The sequence below is a fragment of the Catharus ustulatus genome, chromosome 23 (genome assembly GCF_009819885.2).
Source record: "Catharus ustulatus isolate bCatUst1 chromosome 23, bCatUst1.pri.v2, whole genome shotgun sequence".
NCBI lineage: Eukaryota > Metazoa > Chordata > Aves > Passeriformes > Turdidae > Catharus > Catharus ustulatus.
The window spans coordinates 6,889,073-6,910,879 of record NC_046243.1 but is presented as its reverse complement, the minus strand read 5'-3'; the positions used below and the strand labels follow the sequence as shown (position 1 = coordinate 6,910,879).

The window sequence follows — 21,807 nt, the reverse complement described above, 5'->3', positions numbered from 1 at the left end:
GCTCATATTTCCTTGGATAACACTTCCTTAGAGGTAATATCCTTGGCTTTTTCCTCACTACTCTTTCCTTCACTATTTCCTTGAATTTCCTTCACGGTTATTTCCTTGCCTTAGTTTCCTTGGATGTTGTTCCTCTGATCAATATTACTCCAGATGAAAGAAGCGTAAGGAAATGCTGTTACCCAGAGACAAGATTCTCTGGCCTGGGCGCTGTCCTGCATCCAACACTGGAAGATCAGGACCACTGATTGCATGACCCCTCTCTGCAGGGGAGGATGCTGCTGGTGGGTGCCATGCTTAGGACACCTCAAATTTCTCTGGGAACTAGAACTGGGGGGATCCAGGAAGCTTTAGGTGTCCCAAGCAGTAGCCCAGGATCCAGGGTCACGGTATTCCGGGGGCCGTGACATCCTGGGGGCACCCCGCGCATGTGGCAGGGTCCATGGGTGTCCAAATGTCTGTCCTTGTGTGTCCAGGTGTGTGTCCAGGTGTGTGTCCAGGTGTGTGTCTATGTGTGTGTCCATGTGTCCAGCTGTGTGCAGCTGTGTGTCCAGCTACGTCTGCGCGCGTCCAAGTTCCCGCGCGCGGCCCCGCGCGGTGCCCGCGGGGCGAGGCCTGGCGCTGTGGGTCCCGCCCCTCCGTTGATGACGTAGGGAGGGCGGTGCGTGCGCGCTCCAGGCACTTCCGGGCTTCCCCGCCGGAGCCGCGGAGCCGGTGAGCGGGGGGCGCCGGGCCTGACAGGAGTGAGGGGTGAGGGGGGCCGGGGGGTGCGGGGTGACGGGCGCCCATGGGGTGTGGGGTGCTGGGGTCAGCGGGGGTGTGGTCCATGGGGTCTGGCACGGGGTGCAGGGTGTTGCAAGCGAGCGCTGCTCCCCAGTTCCCGCAGCTCCCCGTGGTTGAGCAGGCCCTGATCCCTCCCCAGCCACTCGGATGTCCCCACAGCCAACCCCCCCAGCCCCCAGCACGGGCTGCGCTGCCCAGCCAGCAGCCTTGGCCTCTCATTCCTCCTCTCCGTGTCCCCATGGAGGGGACAGCTGGTCAGCTGTGCCTTTCCAAGGCGCCCCACTGGGGGTTGGTGTCTGGTCCTCAATGCACTCCCACCAGCGCTGGCACCCCAGATCTCTCGGCCTGTTCCTCCCACCAGCTAGAGGTCCCAGCACCTGTGGGACCTTACAGCTTTCCCTGATTTATCATGTTACATTCTCAATAAACAGGTTTTCTCATATAAAACGAGCAGTTTCAAACAAGCCCTGGGTAATTCTTGTGTAAAATGCAGAGATTAAAAAGCCCTTTCCTCACTGCCTGCCTTCCTTGCAGCCAGGGCCATCCCGCTGCCGAGGGATGCAAGTTGGCCACCCAGCCGGATGGCACCAGGAACATCCACAGGGAAACTCCAGCACTGGGAATTCAAAGCAACACAGAAACTGGGAATAGAAACCTGGGAACATCTTGCCTCAACACGCTGGGGCTTTCACAATCTGCTTGGCCTATGCATGGTGGCTCCAGTGGCTGCAGCGCCACGGAAAATCAACGCCAGCTCTCCCTACGGCTCCAGCAAATTGTAGCCTGGTGTGGGAGCAGGTAATAGGCTGAAGGAAATTCCTGGTTTGGAGTGTTTGGGAAGCACAGTCTCACCACCAAGACTGGGAGATCAGTGGCTGCTCTTCCTGCCTGGCTGCTCCTGGGCCCCTGCAGGGCAGAAGCTGGATGGGTGCATTGACAGTGACACTTCTCCAGCCACCACCAGGTTTGTCAGCTGTGACAAATAGGGACAAAGGTGATGTGATGGTCCCATTCCTCACTCCATGCCTGTGTTCCTGCCATGGGAATCACAGCACTGCTGCTTCAGGCTGGGCACAAGGAAGGAGCCAAAGTTGGACCATGAGGGTCCTGCTCAGGCTCTGTCCTGTCCTAATCCTCACTGAGCTGTTCCCAGACGTTTTGTCCTCCAACCAGCCAATCCCCATGCCATGCCCCTGGCTTTCCTGCTCCTGGGCTGTCTCTGGGCCCAGCTTGCACTTGGCTCTGGGTGGAAAGCAGGAGCTGTGTGGGAGGAGAGGGCTGTTCCCACAGCAGCCCTTGGACCCACTATGCCACCAGAGCCCCCATGTCCCCAGGGCAGAGGGTGACTGGCACAGCACTCGTGCTTGGAAAATGACTGGCTCTGTGTCCAGGCCTTGAGTCACTGCTCACGCTGCCGTTGTGGGCTGTTGTTTTCCATCCTAGAGCACAGGCAGTGACCTGCTGTTTATTTATAACTCACAGACCATCGCTTCTTGGGAGGCCGAAGAGCCAGGCTCTGGGACAGTGGCTCTGCTTTGCTTTCATGAGCCTTGATTCCAGCTGTTCCCAAAGAATCTGGCTGATTTGCAGCAGTTTGGGAAATCAGCAGCTCTGCCCTCGCACCATGACTCTTCTTCTGGGTAGGTCAGACTCCCTGCCTGGGGTTGTTTTTCACCTGTTTGCCTTTCCCTGTTTCACCCAGGGAGTCTCCAGTGTGGTGACTGCTGGGAAACCTGGTAGGTTTTCTCTGCTGTAGCTGTGCTTGTCTCTGTGTCAGTACATTCATCTATCTCTTATCTTCCAAGATCACAAGGAGCAGCTGTGACTTTCCAGGGTCTGTCTGGAAGTGCTCCAGAGCCCTCTAGGGCTTTCTAGACCCAGAGCTGGGGCTGCTGTTCCAATTTCCCTGTGCTTCACCTAAGATTTTGTTTGGTGAAATCCTCAGAGTGCTTCCTTGCACTCATTATTCAGGAAAATGCTGTCCCACAGAAGTGGTGCCGTGTGGATTTGTGACGCTGGAGCAAACTGGTTGGACTGGTCATGGTGGGAGTGGAGAGTCCCATGGTGAAGGTGGTGGGTTGTCCTCCTCAGCTCTCGCGATCTGCAGGCTCTGGGAGAGGTGATGCTGGTAAAGGAGAGTTTTGGGGGATTAACTCTCACTTTGTAAAACTTAGTCCATGTCTTTGTAAAACTTAGATGAGTCTTTAAAAAATCTCTGCTGTCACCCCTTTCCCTGTGATCAGCTCAGGACTCCAGGGTGGTCCTGGAGCTGGAACCCCCATGCTTCCTCCCTGGGCATGAGAAATGCCACCCTGTGCCCCTCCTTGAGTCTCCCACCCTCAGGTCTCACCCTCAGATCTCCCTCAGTTCTCTCACCCTTGAGTCTTCTCTCACACCTAGGTCTCCTCTCACCCTTGAATTTCCTACCCTTAAACTGTCCCATCCTTGGTTCTCCCACCTTCATTGTCTCAGGAGGGGGGATGTGCCTCTTGTCTTCAGGGTGTAGCAGGAGGTGGTGGGGAAAGGGGCAGAGCTGAAACCTCCCGAGTGGAAGGCAGAGATGGGGGTGGCTCCCTTGTCAACCACTGCTGCCACTTCAGGGGTCCCTCACTCCCCCAACCACCCCAGCAGCCCCCAAGCCAGAAGTTAACTTTCCTGTGCTCCCCCATTTCTGTGTTGCAACACAAGGAGAGGAAATCTTATGACAAGCCACAGCAAAACCAGTTTCATTTTCTCTGAAATCATCTGTGAACCCTGTAAACACTGATCATCTGTCCTGGGTCTGGTCCCAAGGAGTTCTTGTCCTGCTCTCAGCCGGGCCAGCTGCTGTGGTACCTGCACAGGATGCTCTGGGTCTGGAATGTTCCAGGTCTAGGATGTCTGGATTTGGGCTGCTGAAGACTTGAGCTGCCCTGGGTTTGGGCCACTGCAGATTTGGGCCACTCTGGGTTTAAACTACTCCTGATTTGGACAGTGCTGCCTTCAGGACTGGCTGTGGCCACATAGGAGCTGCTCAGCAAACCATGGTTCTGTCCCAGGTTTGGCAGGGGATGGGCAGGTTGATGCTGTCAGCTCTGTTCAGTGAAAGCTCTGGGGATATTGTGTTGGCTTGGAAATAAAATCTGAGACATCAGTGCATTCCAAGCCTGTTGTCTGCCAGAGGCAGATCTAACCCTGCGGCCAACAGCTGGGCTCTCCTTCTCCATCTGGATGGCGAGTGATTCCACCTTAAGGGAATAGTTTGATAGGACAAGGTGGAATTGTTTCAGACTGACAGAGGAGAGGATTAGATTGGATATTAGCAAGAAATTCTTCCCTGTGAGGATGGTGAGAGCAGCTGTGGTTGCCCCTGGATCCCTGGAAGTGTCCAAGGCCAGGTTGGACATTGGGGCTTGGAGCAGGCTGGGATAGTGGAAGGTGTCCTGCCCATGGTAAGGGATGGATCTTGCTGGTCCTTAGGATCCCTTCCAGCCCAAACCATTCTAGGATTCTATAAACAAATTACTTCTCCAGCCTCTCGTATCCTTAGGATACTGTGAGCAGTAGCAGGTGGTGGAGCAGTTCTTGGACCCCTTTTCATGCCAGGTCCTGCTGTGTGGGGTGAGGGATCCAGCTGTGTGGAATGAGGGATCCAACTGTGTTTAGAGAAGGATGCAGCCGTGCCATGAGTGTCTTTCTGACACCATGTGTTCTGCTAAGAGGCTACAGGCACAGCTGGGTTTCATAGATGGCTCTGAGAGAGGAGCAGGGCAGGAAGCCAAGAGTCAGAAGTCAAAGGTCCCTTGTTGTCCCTGCAGTAGCAGGTGACCTGGCCAGGCTGCCCAAACTGCTTGGATCAGGTTTTTGCAGGGTTTTCCATAACAGGAGGACACTGTTTTTTTCTCTTGTCTCCCACCAAAGCAGCAGAGCACCCTGGCACACCCCTGCATGGGGAGATGCTGGGGTTCATCTACCTCATGGAGTACCAGAAGCCTTCCAGTACTTAGAGGGGCTTTTAAAAATGTGGAGAAGTTTACATGGGCAGTCAGTGACAGGACAAGGGAAAAGGGGTTTAAACTAGAAATGGAGATTGGGATTAGAGATTGGCAAGAAATTCCTCCTGTGAGGGCAAGGAGGCCATAGAAGCTGTGGCCCAGAGAAGCTGTGGCTGCTTCATCCCTTGGCCAGGTTGGATGGGTTAGGAGCAGCCTGGGGTAGTTGAAGGTGTCCCTGTCCATGGCAGGGTGTGGGACTGGGTGGTCTTTAAGGTTCTTTCCAAACCATCCTGGCATTCCATGATTCTTTCCCATCTCTTCAGACACCTCTGTGCTGATAGGGTCTGTCCCAACTGGGTTTGGAGCAGCATCATTCATCTGGCCCGTGACAGAGAGCTGAACTGCTGTCACCTACCCTCAGGCTCTGCTGAGGGGAGACACCCATTGTCCAGGCCGCCTAATGCCACTCCCATTTGGTTTTTGGGTGCCTTTCCAGGCTTAGGCATTCCAGGTGACACAGCTTTGGCCATGCCTGTGGCACTGCTGGCCAGACCTGCCTGGCAGCTCCCCCAGCCTGGGGGCTACCTGAGAGCCCCTCACCAGGGTTCATTACTCCCTCCTGCTCTCTTGGTCGTGGTCTATTTTGCCTGAAACTCTCCTGGTCCCCACAGGCATTTCTGGGCATTGTCCCTGGGAATCACAGTACCTTTCCATGTAAGTCATTCCCAGTTCACATCTCACAGTGTTCTGGCCATGAGCACCGGCAGAATTCCTCAGGGCAGGATCCATCCCTTTTGGGTGGCACCAGGAGCCCTTCCCCTGGCAGGTGAGTGGGGTGGAACCCCTGGGTGCTCAGCCATGCCCTCCTTGTCCCACAGGTGACATGTGAAGGCAGCGCGGGTAGCGGCAGCAGCAGAGATGCATTCCAGCCACCTTGAGGACCCCAAGGAAGCCATCCAGGTGAGCCAGACCCCCCCAGTGCTCCCCAGACAGCTCCCAGTGCAATTCCAGGCACTTCTGGGGACAATAAGACTTGTGGGCGCTGCCAGCTGGGAGTAGGAGGGTTTATATTGGAATTGGAAAGGGATCCTTGATGCTTTGTCTGGGTTGGGGGATTAAGGAAATAAGGGGTTAAATCACACCTTGGCCTTTGCAAGACTTCATGTGGGGCAGGGAAGGTACTCAGCTCTGATACCTGGATGAAGGACTGTTGTCTCCCTCAATTTGGGGTCTCTTCACCCAACTTTGGGAGTCTAAAAACATTCAACAAGCGAAGTTCAACATCAACAGTTAAACCAAGTGTTTTATTCATCCCATGGATGAATCCATGTGTGACTGATAAAATCATCTGCACTTTATTCTCAGCCCTCAGTGCTCCTTCCATGGAGCCGAAGACCTGGGGGCAGCTGAAAAAGCTGGAAAACAGCAACCCAAATAAGGGACACACTCCCTTGGATGTTGTCCTTGAGCTACAGCTGCTGAGAATCTTATTTAGATGCTGAAAAAAATATCCCAGGCTGGAAATTTAATATGAGCATGTGCAGCCAACACAGGCTGCAGTTAAAATCTGCAGAGCCCTGCTCAGGGAACATTCAGCATTTGCTGGGAATGCTGCGTGGTGCTGAAACGTGGATTGGTTGGTTGGAATTTGAGGAGGAATTTGTGGTGTTTTCCAAGCACCTGCTAAGAAATGCAACCTTGACTTAAAATTAGATTGGTTGAAATATCCAGGCTCAGCTGCTTTAGGAAAAATCTTCTCCACTGGCGTGAAATTGTTAAATTCACCAAACTCACTGCTTTCAACTGGTGGAAGAGGAAACAAAGCTGTTAGAAGGCAAAATTCCCATGTCCCAGCTTCAGAACCCATTGAGTCTGTCCAAGGGCAGCAGCAGAACGCCAGTGTTCTTCCAAACCCCACTGTTTTGGGACCCGTCCCCTGAGTGTTTACCCAGCACAGCCGGTGAGGTCGATGACTTTGATTTCTGCTGATGTGCCCCATGTCACATGTCACATGCTGCTTGGGCTGATCTGCACGAGCTCAGGGGATCTGTTCCCTCCTCTGAGTTTCTCCTTTCTCACCCACACTTAATCCTCGCGTTTCCCCAGAGAGAGCGCCTGGAAAGAACCTATTCCTTTTTCCCCATTCCCTTAAGCCATTTCTTGTCTGCAGAGGAAGCACCACACTCTCTAAAGGCAACCCCAGTTCTGAAGCACCAGTTAAAATTGCGTAAATTACTATTTTTATAACAAAATAAGCCTGATGCCAGGAGTGTGACTCCCCAGCTTGACTGGTTCAGCTGCTCCAAAGGGTGAGGATGAGGCAGGAGTCACGTGGTCCTTCACTGTGGATAAGCATTACTGGTTTTGAGTTATTTTATATTAAATCCTTCTTAATATTTTCAGTTTTATCATCCAAACCTGCACCTCCTATCTTGCAGCTGATCAAGAAGCAACTGGTGAATGCTATCAAGGCTCTGCAGAAGCAGTACGTGAGCTCAGACACCGTGGTCACCAGCGATGACGGCAATGCCAACACGCTCTGCAGCACCCTGGAAGCTGTGTTTGTGCACGGGCTGAAGGCAAAGCACATCAAGGCAGAGACTGGGGGGAAAGGGAAGAAATCAGGGAGTCGGGGCCCCCTTCCCCAACCAGTCTTTTGGGGCCTGCTGAAGAGCATCACGCATCGGTGAGTGGCTCTTGCTGCTGACAGGTATTCACATGCTCAGGTTTATTCCTTCTTTTGGTGCTGTCAGATTCAGGGAACAAGGAGGATGGCTCAGTTCCCTCAGCTGCAGGGAAGGATGTTCTCACATTTGCCCAGGGGGCTGCCCAGGACCCTGAGAGATAGAGGTAGCAGACTGAAGCCCCTGTGGTGCCAAGAGGGGTTGAGCCCCCACATTCCTGCTCAGCGTGTGCTGGGGATGAGCTGATGTCCCCAAAAAGTTGAAGATTGAAACTGAAAGCACACCCTTTTCTTATTTATTTATTTCTGGATGCCAGGCTGGATTTCTGGGCCCAGTGGAACCCCAGTGACCACAGTGGTCTCCAGCAGCAGCTGCTTATGCACAGCACAGGGATCTGGGTTCTCTCCTGGCCTGGTTCTGGTGGGACTGGTTGGCCCCATTTCCCCATGTCCCACCCAGCCCTTGAGGAGGTCTCTCCTGAGAGTCAGCACTGTTTACTGGGGTTTTCTAAGGCACTCCCTGAGTCAAGTTCACACAGTAAATAACAGCCCACACACAAATTGTTCTGAAAGCCTCATCCAGTTCCATCACCAACTCCTGAATTATGAAAGAGCAGATGAAAATAACTCTTTCGCATGCTGTGGGGGATATTTTTGTGCCCTTTGAAGGTTTTTTCTTCTGTCTTGAGAGACAGAGTAGAACAGAAGTCTTACAAAACCTTTGCTCTGGTTTTTGAGGTGTGTGCAGTGAGCTGGGAGCAGGAAGGAATCAGGGAGCATGATGTCGCTGTGGGATTTTAGGGAAGAACAGCTGAATGCAGGAGCTTGGGGTTACTTGAGCACAACCTCAGCCAGGTGGTTTTTTTGGGGCTGCCACAACAGTTTTCGCTGTGTTTTGACTGCTTTTAAATTTGAAGTGAGAATTTAGACACTTGGTTATCACCAAGGAGGATCCAGCCAGCACAAACCCTAAAAATGCACTAGGACAGCAGGAATTCTACCCTCTACATCCTCACCCAGCGCAAGCAATGGGTGGGAGATGCTCCAGTCAGAGAGAGGAGAGTCAGCCAGAGGCTGCCTGGAGTCCTTACCAACATATTTTGTTTGGGCAATTCAGGAGCCATCTCTCTTCATGGAAGGCCACACTTTCCACGAAGGAGAGAGATTTTCCACAGCTGGTTTTATCCCTGAACTCCCTGTAGCAGAGCAGGTTGGGCAGGGTCTGACAAAGACTCTGGCCCTCCTGCACCCCGTGATGGATCAAAACAGAGCCGCTCACTCCTGTTCTGTTTTTCCTCTTTTCCCAGAAATATTGTCTCAGAGCTGGAACAACTGATGTTTATCAACACGGATGTGGGGCGCTGCCGGGCCTGGCTGCGGCTGGCACTGAACGACAGCCTTATGGAGTGTTACCTGAAGCTGCTGCTGCGGGACCGGACCCGGCTGCATGAGTACTACCAAGCCCCAGCTCTGCTCCTGGACACTGAGGAGTGCGAGTTTCTCCTCTGCTATTTGCAGGGTTTATCATCCTTAACCTTTGAGCTCTCCTACAAGTCAGCAGTTCTGAATGAGTGGACCATCACCCCGTTGTCCCTGTCGGGTCTGTGTCCTGTGTCGGAGCTACTGGAGCCCCTCACGTCCTCGGCCTCTGAACCCCACAGGAAAGCATCACTGGGCTCCATCTCCCAGTCCTCAGGGTCAGATGAGATCGAAATTCAAGCCCCTGTCCTTCCCATCGGCAAAGCCAGCAGCAAGATCAAGCTCACATCATCCTCACTGAGCCTGAATACCACCAGCTCGTCCCAGCTCTCATCCAGCCTGGGCTCCGACAGCCTCCCCCCGGCGCCCTGCGCCCGCAGCCCCGAGCACGGCGAGGAGCCACTGTCCTGTGACTCCGACCTGGGCACGGCCACTGCCGAGGACCTGGACAGGTCCCTGCAGGAGTGAGTCTCTCCCCACATCTCATCTCCAAAGGAATTTTTGACACTCTTTGGGTTCTCATTATTTTCTCTCTATAGGCAGGAGGTCTTTCTCCCTGTTTGTCTTTAACAAGCTCTTTTTTCCTTCTGGAAGGAGCTTTTATTCTTTTTACAAACCACTTGGCACGGCTTGTTGAGACCATGCTGCCACTGCAAATGAGCTCATGGCCACTGAAGTGTGTGTGTTTCCTCTTTACCAGGGCAGAAACATCAGAAAAATGCTGCTCCCTGGTTTTAAGAATGTCACATCTTCCTGGCATACACTGGGGGATGCTCCAGGGCTTTCCACAGGGGGAAAGAAATGAGGTTTTTCACAGGGAGGGGTTGTAATTTGCAACTTCAGCAGATCATTGAGAGAGAGAGGTTGTTGGTTTGTCATGCTTATGATTTATTCCTACCAAGCATCCAGCACAAAGATTTCCAGGGTTATATAAGCTCTGAGTAATCTGTAAATATTTTGCTTGTCACCTTTAGAGTGTGACTCTGAGGGAGCCGAGGCTCAGGGTGATACCTCTTCCCAGTCTTCAGGAAGTGTTGGAGCTGCAGACTGTGCTTCCCCATCTATAACAGCATCATTTCCTACTTCCAGGATTTTGCATCTTCCAATGATCCTGGAAGAACCTGTCTTGATTGGATTAAACTCGTGATGGAGATGCTCCTTTGAGTTTTAATCTTGGGCTGGTTTAATTCTGGGGCTGGCAGCAGAGTGGGACCACAGGAACAGCCAATCCTCTGGCCAGGCTCCACTGTTAATTGCTCATTAATGAAAACAGTTGGAATTTGGCATATAGCCCAGGGCTGGATTCACATCGAGGAGCTGTACATGGGGCTGGGGGTGTGGGTAGCACCCAGTGCTGTCCCTCCATCCACTCCATTAATGGGAATAATTGTGAAATCCTCCCTTCACAGGCAGGGTCCTGCTCTGTGCCATGGGGCTGACACTGCTCTGTGGGGCACAAATCCCACATTTTTCTGTTGGCATCACTGGGATTTTCCAGCCACACTGTGCTGCCATCTCAGAGAGGCCAGCAGTGACACTGAACCCTTTTTACATGGTTACAATTTGCAATAACAGGAGTAGGGAGTGAGGGGTTTATAGATTTTGGTTATTGAGCTGCCTTCAAACCGATCACTTTTCCATTTCAAGGGTGTTGTCCGAGTTCAGCAAGGCCAGGCCAAGGCCGGATGCCCCGGAGGGACAGCTGCTCCCCAGCGTGCTGGGCTGCTCCCCCCAACCTCCCCCGGTATCGCCTGCCCGCCCAGCACCGACCCACAGAACGCAACAGGAGCCTCCCCCCAGCACTGACATCTCTGCTTGGACAGGAGATCCCGCGCCCCCCGACTGTGGGGGTGGAGATGCAGGCAGCACATCCGGAATTCCGGCCCCTCAGAATGGTCCGGGCAGAGCAGAGAGTGGTGGCAGCGAGGGGAGCCCAGCTGTGCAGAGCCCCACAGCCCAGCACCTGCTCTCTCCCCTGCTGGGGTGTCCGGTAGGTGCTACAGCTTCCTCCCTTCTCATTTCCTTGCATTTGTACCCAGAGGTAAAGAGAAATAAAACTGGGGACAGCTCCAGCAGGCACTGCTTTTCTAGAATCAAGGAATCCCAGAATGGTTTGGGTTGGAAGGGACCCTAAAGTTCATCCAATTCCACTCCCTGCCATTGGCAGGGACACCTTCTGCTAGACCAGGTTGCCCCAAGCCCCATCCAGCCTGGCCTTGGACACTTCAATGTACAGATTTCTCCAAACTCCCGTCTTCCGTGCTGCATCCACTTGGTTATCAGTGATGATTCCAACCCCATGGAGCTGAGGCTATGCAGCTGCTTCAGGAAAAACTACATCAAAGTGTCTATTCCCTGGTGAAAGAGGCACCAAAGCTTTTGTAGCCCTGCATGGCCTGTCAGTCATCCTTCTCAGGAGCAGCTGCAGCAGGAAGTTTTGGTTTTGTTAGGGATATCTAGAGGGGGCTGAGCTCTCACACAAATCTGTCTGTGGGCTGTGTGCAAGCAATAAAACAGCCCCAGAGCTGAGGTTCTCATGGGGACTTTTCTTCATTTATGGTCCACATAAGAGGAGGGAAAAGGGTTGACTGGACAGGAAACAAACTGGTTTCCCAGTGGGAAAATCCTCCTGCAGCACATCTGTTCCCAGAGTGGGATGGCATTCCCGGGTGAAGGTGTTGAGCAGCGGCGGATTTCCCCTGTTGCTACCAGGAGCTGATCCACATCCACTGGCTTTTAGGAAATTCTTTGAACAGTCCTGTCCTCTGTCTAATTTGTTACTGACTGTTCCATCCTGGTTCCCATTGTTTCCATGCTCATTCCCATCCTTCCCATGCTGGTAAGGGTAGGATATACCTCACACCCCCCCAGACCATTTCTCCTTTTGCTCTCTGCTCCTCTCAGTTCCCTCCCGCTTATCCTGTTTCCGCTGCTTCCTCGTGGCCCAGAGCCAGTTTGACCTAATCTATGTATAACATACTGTGTCAACAGGAAATTCCCCCTGCTCTCCATGACTCATGGAGCAACCTGCATTCCTGCCCCAGGAGTAATGCAGGAGCCGCCACTCGTGATCCTCCCCGCAGGGTGGTGACATCTCTTCTGCTGTCACTTCGGTTGTTATTCAAAATGAAAGTCTCTTGTAAGGCTGTGAAGGGGAGTTGAAAGAACATTTCTGTTGGAATGCAACTCCAGAAGGGTCTCCCCTTGTGTTGCTCCCTTGTGCCAGCACTGAGCTGGGTTGTTTTGTTCCTCCTGGTGTTTGCCCAGGGACCTTGTCCCAGAACCTTGCTCCTTTCAGGAGAAATTTCTTCACTGAAAGGGTGGTCAGGCATTGAAAAGGGGTGCCCAGGGAGGTAGTGGACTCCCCATCCCTGTAGGTGTCCAAGGAATGTCTGGACATGGCACCCAGTACCCTGGTCTAACTGCCAAGGTGGGGATTGGGCACAGGTGGGACTCAAAGGGCTTTTGTCCTTTAACGATTCTGGGATTCTTGTAGCCAGAAAAGCTCCTGGAGAAGCTACAGCCATATTGTTTTCAACTTGTGGATCTCATCCCCTCCTGGTACATGCAGACAAAGGCTTCTGCTTTCCCTGCCTTATTTTACCCCTGCACAGCCCAGGCCCCTGGAGCATCCTCTTGAGAGCTATAGGTCTCTATTTCTCCCTGGATGTCTCTGTGCCTCTCCCCGTCTCTGCTCTTCCTGGTTCTGCTGCTCCAGCTTGTGTCCTTCCGTGGCAGGGCTGGAATTTCACCCCCATCAGTAAAACTCCATGGACCTGTGGTCACTGCAGGGAATGTGCTCTCCTTCCTCAGTGTTTTTAAGGGGAGAGAACAGATTTATTTTGGACTTTATTATCCCACCAGAATACAGTCCCAGTATTTTCCAGCTGTTGACACAGTTCCATGGATCATTCTCTGATTGGAGGAAGCAGGGGAGCTATCCACCTGGGAATGACCAGCAGAAAATCAGGCAGTCATGGAATGGTTTGGGGAGGAAGGGACCTTAAAACTCATCTCATTCCCAACCTCCTGCCATGAGCACAGACACCTTCCATTAAATCCACACATCAGTGCCTGGGATTTGGACTGTGCAGGAGCAGCCTCTGAGGAGGGTTTGCTCTGGATGTGTGTATTTGAGGGGCACAGGATGTTTATGAGCTTAATAATTCATAATATTTCATTTTTTAACAGAAGAGCTGGATCTCAGAAGATGATTTCTACAGACCTTCCCCAGGAGAGAGCAGCAGGGGCATGGCCGACACCAACGGCTTCGGGCCAGAGGGGGACAGCAAGGAGCCAGCCCCAGGACTCATCAGTGCTCTGGACTTGGAGAGGCTTTCAGTGCCATCCTCAGACACTGGGAAGCCCAAAATGTCCCCAGAGCGGGAGCAGAAGGGTTTCAGCGTGGTGCACCGCAGACAGATGGGTACGTGCTACCTCCTGCTGCCCTTGTGCTTGGGGGCTGCTCCAGGTGGGGATGGGCTGCTGGAGAGAGCCATTGGCTGGTGTGAGCTGATGGCAACACTGGGAGCTACAGAATGCAGTGGAGCAGCTTCCCAAGGCATTCCTGAGCCCAGGGAAGCTCTGGTGGGAAGCACTTCAGTGGGAGAGAGTCTGTCCACCCTATGGGATACCTTTACTTGTTCCCAGCCTCAAAACCCAAATGCAGGGGGATAGTGGAGACCAAGGTCCTGTCAGCTGCTACCCCAGCCCACCATGTATCAGCACTGTCTCTCACCCCTGCCATGCCTCTGGGTGCTTGCTTTGAGCCCCTCTTGGCCTTTCTCTCCCCACTAGCTTCCCCTCTCTCACTTAAACTGAGCCATCTCTTCCCCCAGGTCTTTCCAACCCTTTCCGTGGGCTGCTGAAGCTGGGCAGCCTGGAACGGCGAGGAGCCATGGGGATTTGGAAGGAGTTTTCCTGCGAGCTGTCCCCACTGGAGCTGCGGCTCTTCCTGGACCACGAGGACCGGATCTGCGTGGAGACCTACTCCCTGCTGCGCTGTGAGTCCCTGGCGCTGACCCACTCTGACGGCCGCTTCGAGCTGGTTTTCCTGGGGAAAAAGCTCTTCCTGCGAGCCCCTTCCCAGGACGAGGCTGAGGACTGGCTGGACAGAATCCGCGAGGCACTGCGCAAGTGCAGGCCGCAGCTGGAGGAGGAGGACTGGGAGACTCTGGAGTATTCTGAGAATGGAGGCGAAGCCCAGCCCATCCAGGGTGATTCCAGTGCTCTCCAGTACAGTGAGGTGCCCGGGAACAGCTTGGACTGGACACCAGCTCCAGAAGCAGAGCTGGATGCGATCAAAGAGGCTGTTCTGTACATGGACGTGGACAAAACCTGGGTGCCGTTTATTTTTTCCCTGTCTCTAGAAACTCTGAAGTGCTTTAAAATCAGAAACAATGACAAAATTTTAAGCAACAGTTATGGCATAGAGACCATCCAGGACATCCTTCCAGACACGAGCCTGGGGGGACCCTCCTTTTTCAAGGTGATCACCTCCAAGGCTGTGCTGAAGCTGCAGGCTGAGAATGCGGAGGAGGCAGCCTCGTGGCGAGAGCTGGTCCGAGAGGTGCTCATGTCCTACCTGGAGAGCGCCGAGGAGGCACTGACCCTGGGGGGCAGCTTGGATGGGCACTCCCAGGTTGTCCTGAAGAACATCGTGAAGGAAAACGGCTTCTTGTTGCAGTACCTGGTGGCCATCCCCATGGAGAAGGGCCTGGACTCACAGAGCTTCATCTGTGCAGGTACAGAACCATGGAACGGTTTGGGTTGGAAGGACCCTAAAGCCCACCCAGTGCCACCCTCTGCCATGGGCAGGGACACCTTCCACTACCCCAGGGTGCTCCAAGCTCTGTCCAAGCTAATCTTGGACATCCCCAGGGATGGTGCAGCTGCAGCCTCTGTTTTCCCAGGAATCCCAGCAGCACAAGATCTACTTAGTGGGGCTTCATATCCCCAGTCAGGGGAACCTTTGGTGTCCTATGGGTACAGGGTAAGCCCCCCCATTCCCAACCCCAGCCCTGTCCAACTGCGATGTTACTGGGCTCCCATTTAAGATGCTTTTGGTACAGACAATGGGAAACTGGGGTTGAAGCGGCCTTAGGTGGATCAGGAAGCTCAGGACTCTCTTCCTGGGCATTTTGAGGCCCCAGCCTGTGGGGAAAGTGCAATCTGGAGCAGTTTTTCCAGTAAGGCAGCACAGGGATTGCCATGGGTGTGACAGGCTGATTTTGCAAAACAATCATTTACCCTTCCCCTGATGCCCGTCGGCACACGGGGAGATTCTGGTGGCACCTTCACCGACCTCCACAGGAGCTGTAATTTGCTCTTTAGCTTGCTAAGTTAATTAACTTTCAGATTTCTCTCCTGCTTCAATTGTATTTCTTGTACCCTCCAGCAGATTGGGTGTTCCTTTAATCTCTCTCCTTTCTTTATATGATTTTTTTTTCTGGTCTATTTGGTCTCTGCCTTCCCTTCCAGGCTTTGTCCTGCATCTTCCACCTCCCCACAGCTGGAAGCCACAAGCCAAAAGGACAAATTCCCAGTTTGTCTGTGTAGGTTTTATTTAGGGATCTGCCTGCCCTGCATTCAACCCCTTCCTAGCCTGACACCCAATGTTTCCTTCCATCTCAGAGTAATGAGCAATAAAGGCTGTTTCTTCTTATTAATTCAGAAAGCAACACATGATCTCCATTAATATTCTTGGAGGGATGAGCTCCAGTTACTCCAGAGTGTAGTGGATGGCGCAGTGAAGCCAAGATGGGTTCCCCACTGCTGTAATAAAGGTGTTTTTGGGTTAATCCTGATCTCATTCCTTACAGATGAGGTTTTGTGACATCAGCGGAAAAGGGCTGAGTGAAGGCAAAATAGTGCAAAGTTACTGGTGGAGGTGATGGGACAGCAAATGGGATTCAGGCTCTTCCCTAAATGCTGGCATGTTGCCAGAGTTCACTTATCCAAAAAAAGAAAAAGACAAACTGCAAACAATTGAACCACTTGATGGATAAAAGTGAGTTCACAGATAGTTCAGCCTCCTTTTTATGGAGAAAAAGTGGAACAGCAACTGTTGAACCATCATAGGCTTAAATCCATGAGGAGGGGACTGGAGGCCTTGCATTGAATGTCCTACAGGTGCTTTAGCTGGTTTCGACCCTTTCCCAAAACTTTATTGTTCAATGACATGCTCCCAAAAGTTTCTCCCCCATCCCAGCAGTGGTGGGCAGAGGCTGTGGGCAGCACAGTCTCCTCTCACCTCCTGCTCCCGCAGGCTGCTCCCGCCAGATCGGCTTCTCCTTCGCCAGGCCCAAGCTCTGCGCCTTCTCTGGGCTCTACTACTGTGACAGCTGCCACCAGGACGAGGAGACCGTGATCCCCTCCCGCCTCATCCACAACTGGGATCTGACCAAACGAGGGGTGAGTCCTGGGCTGGGGCCCTGCAGGGAAATGCTCCAGCATTTGCTTCCTGAAGGTCCATCTGGGCATTTCCTGGGCTGGAAGTGGCCACTCCAAACCTCCCTCCAATCTCTGGGGTTGCTCTGTGGTCTGTGTCCACCTCTCCCCTCTCTCTGTGCCCCAGGTGTGCAAGCAGGCCCTGAAGTTCCTCACACAGATCCGAAACCAGCCGCTGATTGATCTGAAGCTGGTCAATGAGAGCCTCTACGAGCACGTGGAGAGGATGGGGCGGATCCTGCGCAGCCGGGAGCAGCTGAAGCTGCTAGGAGATTATCTCATCATGTGCCGCAGCGGCGCCCTGAAGGAGCTCAGCAAGCGGTGAGGGCCCTCCCAGGGTGACATTCCCCTTTCTTGGTGCCCTGGTGGTCTCCTGGTCCCCCTTCTCACTCACCATGGGAGCAGGGAGCAGTGCTGCCAAGACTCAGGCTGTTTTTTCCCTCCATATCATCTGCTCTAAGGAGTTATCCGTCTGTTGGCTGGGTCAGCACAATGAGCTGTGACTCAGGAAACACCTTCCTGGTTGAGGAGCTTCTGGCTGGACAGGAAACACCTGGCAAAATAGATGAGATATTTATTTTCTTTTTCCCCCCCTTTGAAATGCTCTCACATGATTTCCAGTGGCAGGATTTGGGATGTGAAAATGGGCTCTGCAGTGATTCACTCCAAGAGGCTGCTTCATCCAGGGACCTCCTTACTCCAAAGCTGTTGGAGGTGTGGTGGAGACCATCTAACCCCTTCCTCTCTGTGCTTCTTTGCAGGCTTGATCACAGGCATTATCTCCTGGAGTGTCCCCACAAATACAGTGTGGCTGATCTGAGGCAGGTGAGAGCTGTGCATGGTCATAGAATCACAGAATGGTTTGGGTTGGAAAACCAAAGACCACCCAGTCCCACCCTCTGCCATCCAGTTTCACCTCCCACTAGACCAGGTTGCTCCAAGCCCCCTGGCCCAGTTGTTGGGGTTTTCCAGGTGAAAGCACCCAGGTGTCTGTGGGGATGCTATGTGCTGCTCCTTCAGCAGGAGGTTCCCAACAGTTGGGTTTTTCAGTAATTCCCAAGCTGGGAGCCCCATCCTGGGAGGTTGTGGGTGCTGCTCTCAGCAATCCAGGGTCCCATTGCACCCCAGGCATGTGAGGTGGGGGTTGTTTGGAGATCAACCCTGCCTTCAGGTGGAGCCCAAAGCATGGGTGTGACACAGCAAACCCCACCGGGACCGGGCTTCAGGAACACTGACCCCTGTATCTCCCAGATCGCCGACGGCGTCTTCGAGACCTTCCTGCAGTCACTGCTGCAGTTCGCATCCCACCACGTCTACAGCTGTGACCTGTGCACCCAGCGGGGCTTCATCTGCCAGATCTGCAACAGCAGTGACATCATCTTCCCCTTCGAGTTTGACACTACCACCAGGTGAGTGAGCCACCATCCCATTGCAGCCAGGACACCCAGGGGCACAGCCTGGTTTGCTCCAGGAGCCCAACCAACCCCTAAGTTCTGCCCACACTTCCAAGGCATGTGGGGAATTGGAAATAACTCTGAGGTGCTTGTGCATCCTCATGATGCCCACCACCTTGTGGTTCCATGTCCTCAACCATGGGAACCATATTGTGGTTCCCATTTCCTCATGGGATCCCCATCCTCGTGGTGCCCATGTCCTTGTGGGATTTGCAGCCTTGTGGTGCCCATTTCCTCATGGGAGCCACAACCTTGTGGTTCCCCCATCCTTGTGAAACTCATCCTCACAGCGCCCACATCCTCATGCCCATGTCCTTGTGGAACCCATCAGCTTCAGAATGCTCCAAACCAAATCCAGACTGTTTGAGGCAGGAGCCTCTCAGAGCCAAGATGTCACTAAGAGAAGTGGCTTTGCAAACTGAAGATGCAGTGCCACCAGCACCAGCCTTCAAAGGCCTTGCTGGGTGCTAGGGCAGCCAAGGGGCTGGAGGGAGGAGGAAGAAGAGGAGGGCTTTGTATGTCCCTGTCTTTCTCACCTGGCCAGTGCCTCTCCCATTCAGGGTCAGTCTGACCTCTTGCAGGGGCTGCAGGAAGGAAGGGGAAGCAGCAGTGGGACTGTCTTACATCCCTCTACAGCCATGGAAGGAAGGATGGACACATGGACACAGATTTCATAGAATGCTAAAATAGTTTGGGTTGGAGGGACCTTAAAGCCCATCTAGTGCTACCCCTTGCAATGAGCAGGGATGCCTTCTAAGTCCTGTCCAGCCTGGCCTTGGACACGTCCAGGGATGGGGTAGCCATAGCTTCTCTGGGAGCAGAGATGGATGGGGGACAGCACTGTGGGATGTGGAGTGCTGGGAGTGGCTGAGGATGTTCCCAGCAGGAATGGGGTGATACTCGCTCTCATGGGGGTTTTCCCCTGCCCACAGAGCTTCCATCCCTCACAGGCAGAGGGACCTGTCCTGCAGCAGTGGGTTCAGCTGTGGGTCAGGGTGCAGCAGCTGGACAGAAGTTGGAATCAGGATGGGGATGGTGCTGGAGGGGAACTCTTATCCCCACCACCATCAGGGTTTGCTGAAGAAGTCAAACCCTTCCAGCCCAATAGCCTCCTCCATTGTAGGTGGAGAGATCCACATCTCCATGGTTATGTTATAGAATCATGGAATCATTAGATTAGAAAAGTCCTGTAAGATCATTGACTCCAGTTCCCCCAGCACCGCCAAGGCCACTACTGATTCATGTCTCCTGGTGCCACATCCACACGGCTTTTAAATCCCTGCAGAGTTGGGGACTCGACCAGTTGCCTAGGCAGCCTCTGCCAGAGTTGGACAACTCTTTCAGTGAAGAAATTTTCCATAATATCCAACCTAAACCTCCCCTGAGGCAACCTGAGGCCATTTCCTCTTGTGCTGTCCTAGCCTATTTGGCATTGAGCACAATGCTGGCAGAGAGATTTCACAGGCTCATGGGCTCACTTTGCCTGACAGTTCCTAAAAGTGAGCAGCAACACCCAGAACCTGCAGAAAATACCGACGATACCAGGATCCGTGGGTGCTTCATGTGTTCCAGGGTTGCGAGTGTTTCTGTGGAGGAGGAGCAGCACTGCTCACTCCTCTCCCTGCCACAGGGACAGCACTGAGCTCATTATCAAGGACAACAACATCCCCAGGGGACCGATTTTCCCTGGAAAAAGAGCAGCCGGGCTCTGGAAAGTGCTGGCTCGCAGGGCTGAGCTGGCTGGCAGCCGGCCGGAGGTCTCGTGTCCCGTTCAGCCAAGCTCTGAAGTTTGTTGACGTCTTTCTTTCTCACCCTGACGGAGGAGGTTGTGCAGTAGGAAGGCAGCTCAGCCGACATCCTCGGGGAGCTAAACGCGGCTTCCTGCCCCAATGCCCGCCCCGGGGCTGCCGGGTCACACCGGCACTCACTGCAGGATGTGTCTGCAATGCCTCAAACAATGACCCCACCAGCGCAGGACCCTCTCCTGCTCTGGCAGCTCTGGGGGAGGTGGAGGCAGGAGATGCCACTTCTCACTCGGAACCACACCAGGTGAAACCCGGCTCCCCAGATGACCTCACAGCTGGGGAGCAGCTGTCACTGCTGCTGATCCAAAGAGGCCACATGGAAGTGTGTGCAACCAGGGACATTTGTATTTTCCATCCCAAATTCTGCCTGTCCATGCACAAGCCTTTCCATGTCCCTAATCTCTTATGGTTTACAGCTCTTCTCCAAAGCAGAATTTGGCCCCAGCTGTGATGCTATTGTCCCTTTTCTGGCACTGCCAGGTGTTTCTCTGCCTCTGTCCCATGCATCCTTAGGGGAATTAAGGTGTTGTGTGCTGTTCACACATGGATTGTGCACCAGGTATTTGCACAGTGAAGGTAAATCCAGCTGCCCCGCTGGCATGTGGCTGAGCCACATTTTACTGTCACAACCCAAAGACTGACCTCACAGCAGGGACGTTTCTACTGGTGACTGAGCAGTGAAACCCCTGCCCGAACTAGGGTCCTTCACAGGGTGTCACATTCCTGCTGCTGCTGAGGCAGATCAAGGAGCTTCAACACCTCCACAAAGCCACCTGCTCAAGGGCAGCTCCCTCCTGGCTGCCTGTCCCTTCCCTGCAGCTCCACTGTCCCCACAGTCTCCTTGCCACATGCAGATCGTGTTGTCAGGGTGGGCATTTCCCACTCCAGTCATGGCAAGCAGAGGGTCCCCAACAGCGATGCTGTCACAGGGGTTGGTGTCACGAGATTGCTTTCAAGGGATCAGTGTCACAAGGGTCAGTGTCCAGGGTTTGGTGTCACAGGGTTCGTTGTTGCAGGAGGTGTTGTCACACCCTCAAAGCTGCACTCGGTGCTGGGAGAGCAGGGCACAAACGCCAGCTCAAACCTCACTCCCGTCTCTCTCACACATTGGCAGCGCCCACCACGCTCCTTCCGGCCAAGCTGCTGTGCTCAGAGCTGCTGGGGTGGATGAGGAGCTGCTGAGGTGGATGCTCCGCCCGCGCAGCTGCTGCTCCTGCACTCAAGGCTCCTGAGCCAGGGCTGCAGCTCTGTTCAGCAAGTGCTCAAAATACACCAGGACAGGGAAGTGTCCCCTTGCTTCAGTGGGGAAGTTTGGTCTTTGCTCTGACATTACCAACACTGTGGGTTTGGTTTTTTCCTTCTTTTCCCAGGTGCAGTGAATGCAAAACCGTCTTCCACCGGGACTGCCATGCCCGGGCCCCGTCGTGCCCGCGCTGCGAGCGGCGGCAGCGGTACCAGCAGCGGCTGGAGGCCAGCACAGAGCCCAGCCCGTAGCCTGGCACTGACCCCGACACTGCCCTCGGGATGGGGATGGTGGGAGAAACAGAGCAGAGCCTCCCTCCCTGCCTGAGAGCCCGTCCTGCACCTGGCCCTGGGGATAGGGACAATAGGGGGGTGCTCCTGCCCCACGGAGGGACCTTCTGCCCACCCACGGCTAAAGAAGGAGGCTGGAAAAATCCATCCTCCTTCACACTAACCAGGTGCTGTTTCCTGTCACCCTCCTGGTGCCAATATCCCCTTCCAGTGGAACCCAGTGGCTCTTCAGGGTGTCATGCCAGAATTCCAATCAAGGGTGTGAAGAACTGACATTGATCAAAGCTCTAGTTTTTTAGGATACTGAAAACTGGTATTTTTTTACATGGGGGTTTTGCACAACTGGGCTGCTCTGGGTGGTGGACCCACGCAGGGAGGGGACAAAGTGACACTTGTGCCTTTAGGGACCTGCACGCCCCAGGGGGACCGTGGGTACCCAAGCATCTCCCACTCAGAAAGCCCAGACAGGGCCGTGGCCTCCAGGGAGAGCCGGCCCGCTCCTCCCTGCTTGCTGCTGCTCATCCTCGGGAGAAATTTTATTTTCCTTTAACCCCTCCCCGCACAACAATAATTAAAGTCTATTTAACAACAGGTGAAGCGATTTCTGAGTTTGCTTCTCCACAGTGGCACCTCATCACAGTTTGAAC

General features: G+C 53.7%; 1 protein-coding gene across 7 annotated transcripts; it reads left to right on the top strand.

The window, feature by feature from the left end:
* Window positions 1-629: 629 nt before the first annotated feature.
* PLEKHM1 (pleckstrin homology and RUN domain containing M1) lies at window positions 630-21,751 on the top strand. Of its 7 annotated transcripts, none has more exons than XM_033078852.1 (14): window positions 630-714; window positions 1,318-1,581; window positions 2,266-2,423; window positions 5,636-5,717; window positions 7,196-7,443; window positions 8,748-9,383; window positions 10,567-10,909; window positions 13,111-13,345; window positions 13,758-14,663; window positions 16,187-16,332; window positions 16,496-16,689; window positions 17,130-17,193; window positions 17,620-17,777; window positions 20,998-21,751. In XM_033078852.1, the coding sequence occupies exons 4-14, from the start codon at window positions 5,676-5,678 to the stop codon at window positions 21,119-21,121; spliced, it is 3,096 nt and encodes a 1,031-aa protein (XP_032934743.1). In that variant the 5' UTR covers window positions 630-714; window positions 1,318-1,581; window positions 2,266-2,423; window positions 5,636-5,675; the 3' UTR covers window positions 21,122-21,751. The 7 variants fall into 7 exon arrangements, with proteins under 7 accessions (XP_032934743.1, XP_032934746.1, XP_032934740.1 ...); XM_033078855.1 differs by having other exon boundaries at window positions 1,318-1,747; window positions 13,114-13,345; XM_033078849.1 differs by having other exon boundaries at window positions 1,318-1,747.
* Window positions 21,752-21,807: the final 56 nt, after the last annotated feature.

Excerpts from the sequence above, each read along its gene's own strand:
- PLEKHM1 (XM_033078853.1), top strand. The coding sequence starts at position 5,676 with ATGCATTCCAGCCACCTTGAGGACCCCAAGGAAGCCATCCAG. Across the intron at positions 7,444-8,747 it reads CTGAAGAGCATCACGCATCG|AAATATTGTCTCAGAGCTGG; the intron begins GTGAGTGGCTCT and ends CTCTTTTCCCAG. Across the intron at positions 13,346-13,757 it reads GGTGCACCGCAGACAGATGG|GTCTTTCCAACCCTTTCCGT; the intron begins GTACGTGCTACC and ends CTCTTCCCCCAG.